The following is a 9,134-nucleotide window of genomic DNA, read 5'->3' on the forward strand; positions in this document are numbered from 1 at the left end:
AAATGGGGCGTAGCAAGGACAGAGGTACCTCTCTTTGTGAGCAAGGGTGAGAGCATTCTAGCTCTTTCCTTACTCAGGTCTAAAGATTTGCACTAGGTCAATCATTGGCTTTCCTTTAGAATATATATGCCATCACTTTCCACCTGGATGGGAATACAGAAAAACGAGGTCTGAATTCAGAAAGCAATTTACCCGTACACATAACTGTCTGAGCCCTGGTCTACACTAGGACTTTAGGTCGAATTTAGCAGCGTTAAATTGATGTAAACCTGCACCCGTCCACACAATGAAGCCCTTTATTTCGACTTAAAGGGCTCTTAAAATCGATTTCCTTACTCCACCCCTGACAAGTGGATTAGCGCTTAAATCGACGTTGCCGGCTCGAATTTGGGGTACTGTGGACACAATTCGATGGTATTGGTCTCCGGGAGCTATCCCAGAGTGCTCCATTATGACCACTCTGGACAGCACTCTCAACTCAGATGCACTGGCCAGGTAGACAGGAAAAGAACCGCGAACTTTTGAATCTCATTTCCTGTTTGGCCAGCGTGGCAAGCTGCAGGTGACCATGCAGAGCTCATCAGCACAGGTGACCATGATGGAGTCCCAGAATCGCAAAAGAGCTCCAGCATGGACCGAACGGGAGGTACGGGATCTGATCGCTGTTTGGGGAGAGGAATCCGTGCTATCAGAACTCCGTTCCAGTTTTCGAAATACCAAAACCTTTGTGAAAATCTCCCAGGGCATGAAGGACAGAGGCCATAACAGGGACCCGAAGCAGTGCCGCGTGAAACTGAAGGAGCTGAGGCAAGCCTACCAGAAAACCAGAGAGGCAAACAGCCGCTCTGGGTCAGAGCCCCAAACATGCCGCTTCTATGATGAGCTGCATTCCATTTTAGGGGGTTCAGCCACCACTACCCCAGCCGTGTTGTTTGACTCCTTCAATGGAGATGGAGGCAATATGGAAGCAGGTTTTGGGGACGAAGAAGATGAGGAGGAGGAGGAGGTTGTAGATAGCTCACAGCAAGCAAGCGGAGAAACCGGTTTTCCCGACAGCCAGGAACTGTTTCTCACCCTAGACCTGGAGCCAGTACCCCCCGAACCCACCCAAGGCTGCCTCCTGGACCCAGCAGGCGGAGAAGGGACCTCTGGTGAGTGTACCTTTTAAAATACTATACATGGTTTAAAAGCAAGCATGTGAAAGGATTACTTTGCCCTGGCATTTGCGGTTCTCCTAGATGTAGTCCTAAAGCCTTTGCAAAAGGTTTCTGGGGAGGGCAGCCTTATTGCGTCCTTCATGGTAGGACACTTTACCACTCCAGGCCAGTAACACGTACTCGGGAATCATTGTAGAACAAAGCATTGCAGTGTATGTTTGCTGGCATTCAAACAACATCCGTTCTTTATCTCTCTGTGTTATCCTCAGGAGAGTGAGATATAATTCATGGTCACCTGGTTGAAATAGAGTGCTTTTCTTCAGGGGACACTCAGAGGAGCCCATTCCTGCTGGGCTGTTTGCCTGTGGCTAAACAGAAATGTTCCCCGCTGTTAGCCACGGGGAGGGGGGAGGGTTGAGGGGGTAGCCACGCGGTGGGGGGAGGCAAAATGCGACCTTGTAATGAAAGCGCATGTGCTATGTATGTAATGTTAACAGCAAGGTTTACCCTGAAAGAGTGTAGCCACTGTTTTATAAAATGTGTCTTTTTAAATACCGCTGTCCCTTTTTTTTTCTCCACCAGCTGCATGTGTTTCAATGATCACAGGATCTTCTCCTTCCCAGAGGCTAGTGAAGCTTAGAAAGAAAAAAAAAAACGCACTCGCGATGAAATGTTCTCCGAGCTCATGCTGTCCTCCCACACTGACAGAGCACAGACGAATGCGTGGAGGCAATAATGTCAGAGTGCAGGAAAGCACAAAATGACTGGGAGGAGAGGTGGCGGGCTGAACAGAGTAAGTGGCGGGCTGAAGAGAGTAAGTGGCGGGCTGAAGAGAGTAAGTGGCGGGCTGAAGAGAGTAAGTGGCGGGCTGAAGACAGGGCTGAAGCTCAAATGTGGCGGCAGCGTGATGAGAGGAGGCAGGATTCAATGCTGAGGCTGCTGCAGGACCAAACCAGTATGCTCCAGTGTATGGTTGAGCTACAGCAAAGGCAGCTGGAGCACAGACTGCCACTGCAGCCCCTCTGTAACCAACTGCCCTCCTCCCCAAGTTCCATAGCCTCCACACCCAGACGCCCAAGAACGCGGTGGGGGGGCCTCCGGCCAACCAGCCACTCCACCACAGAGGACTGCCCAAAAAAAAGAAGGCTGTCATTCAATAAATTTTAAAGTTGTAAACTTTTAAAGTGCTGTGCTTAAAGTGCTGTGTGGCATTTTCCTTCCCTCCTCCACCACCCCTCCTGGGCTACCTTGGTAGTCATCCCCCTATTTGTGTGATGAATGAATAAAGAATGCATGAATGTGAAGCAACAATGACTTTATTGCCTCTGCAAGCGGTGATTGAAGGGAGGAGGGGCGGGTGGTTAGCTTACAGGGAAGTAGAGTGAACCAAGGGGCGGGGGGTTTCATCAAGGAGAAACAAACAGAACTTTCACACCGTAGCCTGGCCAGTCATGAAACTGGTTTTCAAAGCTTCTCTGATGCGTACCGCGCCCTCCTGTGCTCTTCTAACCGCCCTGGTGTCTGGCTGCGCGTAACCAGCAGCCAGGCGATTTGCCTCAACCTCCCACCCCACCATAAACGTCTCCCCCTTACTCTCACAGATATTGTGGGGCACACAGCAAGCAGTAATAACAGTGGGAATATTGGTTTCGCTGAGGTCTAAGCGAGTCAGTAAACTGCGCCAGCGCGCCTTTAAACGTCCAAATGCACATTCTACCACCATTCTGCACTTGCTCAGCCTGTAGTTGAACAGCTCCTGACTACTGTCCAGGCTGCCTGTGTACGGCTTCATGAACCATGGCATTAAGGGGTAGGCTGGGTCCCCAAGGATACATAGAGGCATTTCAACATCCCCAACAGTTATTTTCTGGTCTGGGAATAAAGTCCCTTCCTGCAGCTTTTGAAACAGACCAGAGTTCCTGAAGATGCGAGCATCATGCACCTTTCCCAGCCATCCCACATTGATGTTGGTGAAACGTCCCTTGTGATCCACCAAAGCTTGCAGCACTATCGAAAAGTACCCCTTGCGGTTTATGTACTCGGCGGCTTGGTGCTCCGGTGCCAAGATAGGGATATGGGTTCCGTCTATAGCCCCACCACAGTTAGGGAATCCCATTGCAGCAAAGCCATCCACTATGACCTGCACATTTCCCAGGGTCACTACCCTTGATATCAGCAGATCTTTGATTGCGTGGGCTACTTGCATCACAGCAGCCCCCACAGTAGATTTGCCCACTCCAAATTGATTCCCAACTGACCGGTAGCTGTCTGGCGTTGCAAGCTTCCACAGGGCTATCGCCACTCGCTTCTCAACTGTGAGGGCTGCTCTCATCTTGGTATTCATGCGCCTCAGGGCAGGGGAAAGCAAGTCACAAAGTTCCATGAAAGTGCCCTTACGCATGCGAAAGTTTCGCAGCCACTGGGAATCGTCCCCGACCTGCAACACTATGCGGTCCCACCAGTCTGTGCTTGTTTCCCGAGCCCAGAATCGGCATTCCACAGCATGAACCTGCCCCATTAGCACCATGATGCATGCATTGGCAGGGCCCATGCTTTCAGAGAAATCTGTGTCCATGTCCTGATCACTCACGTGACCGCGCTGACGTCGCCTCCTCGCCCGGTATCGCTTTGCCAGGTTCTGGTGCTGCATATACTGCTGGATAATGCGTGTGGTGTTTAATGTGCTCCTAATTGCCAAAGTGAGCTGAGCGGCCTCCATGCTTGCCTTGGTATGGCGTCCGCACAGAAAAAAGGCGCGGAACGATTGTCTGCCGTTGCTCTGACGGAGGGAGGGGCGACTGACGACACGGCTTACAGGGTTGGCTTCAGGGAGCTAAAATCAACAAAGGGGGTGGCTTTACATCTAGGAGTATTTCAGGCAGGACTTCACGGAGGGTTCCAATAAGAAATGGTGCACCTAAGTTATCGTTCTTATTGGAACAAGGAGGTTAGCCTGGCCTCTGATTGATACATGGCTAGATTTACCTCGCTGCACCTTCTCTGTGAGTGACTGCAGTGTGACCTAGAGGAATGAGTCCCCTAGACAGGGGAGGAGGCAAATGAGTACAAAACAAATCTGGTCTATTTCTTGTTTTGACCCACTCCATCTATCTTTTACATCTTTGGCTGGCAGCAGACGGTGCAGAAGGACTGCATGCCATCCACATCTCATGGCTGCTCGGCAGAAGATGGTACAGTACGACTGCTAGCCATCCTCATCTCTTGCCTGCCTGGCAGAAGATGGTACAATACGACTACTAGCAATCCTCATCTCTTGCCTGCCTGGCAGAAGATGGTACAGTATGCCTGCCCGCTCACCATAAGACGGTTCAATAGGACTGACTGCAGGACTAAAGAGAATGACCTGGTCAAGTCACTCCAAATTTAGTCCCTGCGCCCATGTCTGCCCAGGCGCTCCCAGCCGACGTGGCCAGGACACGACGAGGACGACTACCAGTCGTATTGCACCGTCTGCTGCCACAAGGCAATGGGTTGCTGCTACTGTGCAGCAAAGCCGTACCGCGTCTGCCAGCACCCAGGAGACATAGGGTGACGGTTACCTGAGCGGGCTCCATGCTTGCCGTGGTATGGCGTCTGCACAGGTAACTCAGGAAAAAAGGCGCGAAATGATTGTCTGCCCTTGCTTTCACGGAGGGAGGGAGGGAACGGGGGCCTGACGATATGTACCCAGAACCACCCGCGACAATGTTTTCGCCCCATCAGGCATTGGGATCTCAACCCAGAATTCCAATGGGCAGCGGAGACTGCGGGAACTGTGGGATAGCTACCCACAGTGCAACGCTCCAGAAGTCGACTCTAGCCTCGGTACTGTGGAAGCGCTCCGCCGAGTTAATGCACTTAATGCACTTAGAGCATTTTCTGTGGGGACACACACACTCGAATATATAAAACCGATTTCTAAAAAAACGACTTCTATAAATTCGACCTTATTCCGTAGTGTAGACATACCCTGAGAACAAGAGATTTGAAACGGCCATTCCTAGCTCAGTCAAGCCATCTCCAGTGGGATTGGAGCTGCACAAAATGTATTTGGTGAATAAGTAAATTAGCCAAAAAAATGCATTTTTCAGAGTAATGAATCTGCTCATGAATTCAGGATGAATTGGGTGAATAGTTTCAGCCAAAAAAAAAAATTGGAAATGTCAAAATCAATTTTGACTTTCAAAAAGAATGATTTTGATGTTTTGTTTCCCATCGATATTTGTGAAACAATGTTTGAAACATTTCACTGAAGTTGAACAAAAAAAATTTAGATTTTGTTTCATCAAGAAAAAAAATCAATTTCATATCTAAACAAACTGATTTTTTTTCAGTTCAGCCACTGAACACACACACACACAAGTCAATTATTCCCCCAGCTCTAAGGGAGCTATTACCTTATTGTGCTCAAACATTCCACTCTGTATAGTCAGGACCAAAAGAGTGAAGTGTTAATTCCTACCTGGACCACTGAGTTCCTTTTGTACTTATAACTATGGCCCTGTGTACAATAGGAAAACGTGTACATGTTTTAGTGACTGGTGCAGTCTACCCATGCTCCCGAAAGGAGATGCTGTAATGGAAGCCAGGCACAGGACACTTACCACTAGAACTGCTCAGATGTTTTTATTTAAAACACTTTTTCCCCAATGAAAAATGCCTTATCTGGGGGGAAAAAAATTTTTTCCCAAGGAATTTTGTTTTGATTGAAATTTTCTAGTTTTTCAAAAGCCAGTTTTTTCCCCATTTTTATCATTGTTTGTTTGTTTTTCCCCACTTTTCCTTCCCTCTGGAAAAAAAAAGTGGGGGTGGGGGGGAGAAAAGAGATCTAAAATAAACATTTAATCAAAAAACTGAAAAATAATCCACAAAAACATTTGGAAGAACCCCCAGAAATTTTAGTATCTATCACAACTTTTCAGAGAAAACATTTTTTGACCATTTCTGTTTATCATTTTGCCTTTTAACTCTGCTCTTAGTACTCAGAATTTGGGTTAAGGACTGTAAAATTCACTTTGCGAGAGGAACTACTCATTGACACTGCCAGAACTGACAGCAGAATTTAGCCCACTGGTTGGCAGTTGCTCCTTGTGTCTGTCCGGCTTTCGAATCCTATTGGACACATGCTCCTTATCCTCCATGTTTTAAAAAAAAAAAAAAAAAAAGCTGATCCACGGAAGGGATGAAATGGCCGTGAGCCTCCGAGCAACTTGTGCAGGTATTGTGGCATAATCTCTGCACACCTGGAGGATGCAATGCACGAGTGGGTTTTCTAGCTGGCAGAACACAGGCAGCCAGCTCATCCAAGTGTGGATCTGATTATTTTCTTGCTACCAGAACAACAATGGCTCCACTCCCAAGTGCTGAAAAGGAAGTGAAGAGCTGTAGTTTGATGTGTGTTAAGCTGAATTTGTTAACTCACGTGTGTGGTATCATGCCAGTGAATTATCACATTTTCTGCATGAAGAACAGGAGGACTTGTGGCACCTTAGAGTGCATCACTACAAAAGGTTCCTTCCCCCCTCCCCCACTCTCCTGCTGGTAATAGCTCACGTAAGTGATCACTCTGGTTACAGTGTGTACGGTAACACCCATTGTTTCATGGTCTCTGTGTATATAATGTCTTCTGCAGTTTCCACAGTATGCATCCGATGAAGTGAGCTGTAGCTCACGAAAGCTCATGCTCAAATAAATTGGTTAGTCTCTAAGGTGCCACAAGTCCTCCTTTTCTTTCTGTGAATACAGACTAACACGGCTGCTACTCTGAAACCTGTCATTTTCTGCATGGTTTGCAATGTGTTTAAAACTTACATTTCTGTCTTATATGTCATCATTTCTAACCCACTATACAGCCTACACTTTACATAAGGTTATCATTGGCTTATCCAAGGCAGAAAAAAGCAGCACCTAATTAAAAAAAACCTCTTAACAGATGACTATGATGACTGATGCTTTTGATACATGGTAGCAGAGACACCAAAACACATTCATAACATTTGATTGTCAAACATTTGTGTTTATTACAATTTCCATACATAGAATACACCATTATAATAGCCCAATGAGAAAAGGCAGATGGAAAAATCTTTAGTAGGCAAATCTGATTTTAAGATGCTACTTTAATATGTGATCTGTGCAATTTGCAAGCACTTGCCATGTCATGACAGCACATCAGTGCTGCTTGAACACATGCAAGGAATCATTCAGGCGCATTTGATGACATTGAGCCTGCTGCAGGAGATTGGGAATGATAAAGGCGAGTTGTACATTAAACACTAGGGCCGCAAACATTCTTTCCAGATTCTTTTTTTTTTTTAAATTACAGGAAAATGAAATAACCCTGTAAATTACCCAGAACTGCATGGTAGCCCTTGAAGGAAAGCAAAATGTCTGTGACCTATTGCCCTAGGTCACAGACATTTTGATATTATGACAGCATCAGGTATTTATGATATTTGATTATGATAGCATCAGGTCTAATGGTTGCAATATGCAAATGACTGCCACAAGGTGAACTGTGCTTCCATCTACCTCTACCTATTCAAATTTTCTCAACAAACTCAATCTGCTAAATAACCAGGGAAAAGTAACTCTGTGACTATTTCCACCCAAATCTCATTAAGCCAATCAACTTTTTTTACAAACTGCATTGAGCATTTGTTAGGCTGGGAGGTTAATTTTTCCCACCCATTTCTCAGGTGACAAGCTGCATTGTAATGTCTCACAGCAGGCTTTTGACACTGTCTCGCATGACCTTCTCATAAACAAACTAGGGAAATACAACTTAGATGGAGCTATGAAAAGGTGGGTGCATAACTGGTTGGAAAATCGTTCCCAGAGAGTAGTTATCAGTGGTTCACAGTCATGCTGGAAGGACATAATGATTGGGGTCCTACAGGGATCAGTTCTGGGTCCGGTTCTGTTCAATATCTTCATCAAAGATTTAGATAATGGCACAGAGAGTACACTTATAAAGTTTGTGGACGATACCAAGCTGGGAGGGATTGCAAGTGCTTTGGAGGATTGGATTAAAATTCAAAATGATCTGGACAAACTGGAGAAATGTTCTGACGTACATAGGATGAAATTCAATAAGGACAAATGCAAAGTACTCCACTTAGGAAGGAACAATCAGTTGCCCACATACAAAATGGGAAATGACTGCCTAGGAAGGAGTACTGCCGAATGGGATCTGGGGGTCATAGTGGATCACAAGCTAAATACGAGTCAACCGTGTAAAACTGTTGCAAAAAATGCAAACATCATTCTGGGATGTATTAGCGGAAGTGTTGTAAGCAAGACACAAGAAGTAATTCTTCCGCTGTACTCTGCGCTGATTAGGCCTTACCTGGAGTAGTGTCCAATTCTGGGCTCCACATTTCAGGAAAGATGTGGACAAATTGGAGAAAGTCCAGAGAAGAGCAACAAAAATGATTAAAGGTCTAGAAAACATGACTTATGAGGGAAGATTGAAAAAATTCGGTTTGTTTAGTCTGGAGAAGAGAAGACTGAGAGGGGACATGATAACAGTTTTCAAGTACATAAAAGGTTGTTACAAGGAGGAGGGAGGAAAAATTGTTCTTCTTAACCTCTGAGGATAGGACAAGAAGCAATGGGCTTAAATCACCGCAAGGGCAGTTTAGGTTAGACATTAGGAAAAACTTTCCTAACTGTCAGGGTGGTTAAGCACTGGAATAAATTGTGTTGGGAGGTTGTGGAATCTCCATCATTGGGGATTTTTAAGAGTAGGTTGGACAAACACCAGTCAGGGATGGTCTAGATAATAAAAAAAGCAGGTCTTGATAATGGGGCCTGGATTGACGTCGACATTTGCAAAACTTGGAGGTTGTTGTTTTATCATTCTGACTACTAGCACATTTTGAAACCAGAAACTGAATAATCAAGGGTTTATTTTATTGTCTGGTTCCCTTACCATGAACTTCCTGTCTCAGCTACCGTCTCTTTCAATTCTGATCA

General features: G+C 46.0%; 1 protein-coding gene across 1 annotated transcript; it reads left to right on the forward strand.

The window, feature by feature from the left end:
• The first annotated feature begins 233 nt into the window (after positions 1-233).
• LOC142072378 (uncharacterized) lies at positions 234-2,373 on the forward strand. The gene is made up of 2 exons (XM_075129032.1): positions 234-1,151; positions 1,740-2,373. The coding sequence occupies exons 1-2, from the start codon at positions 569-571 to the stop codon at positions 1,919-1,921; spliced, it is 765 nt and encodes a 254-aa protein (XP_074985133.1). The 5' UTR covers positions 234-568; the 3' UTR covers positions 1,922-2,373.
• The last annotated feature ends 6,761 nt before the right edge of the window (positions 2,374-9,134 follow it).

This window comes from Caretta caretta, chromosome 6 (assembly GCF_965140235.1).
Source record: "Caretta caretta isolate rCarCar2 chromosome 6, rCarCar1.hap1, whole genome shotgun sequence".
In the NCBI taxonomy this organism is placed as follows: Eukaryota; Metazoa; Chordata; order Testudines; family Cheloniidae; genus Caretta; species Caretta caretta.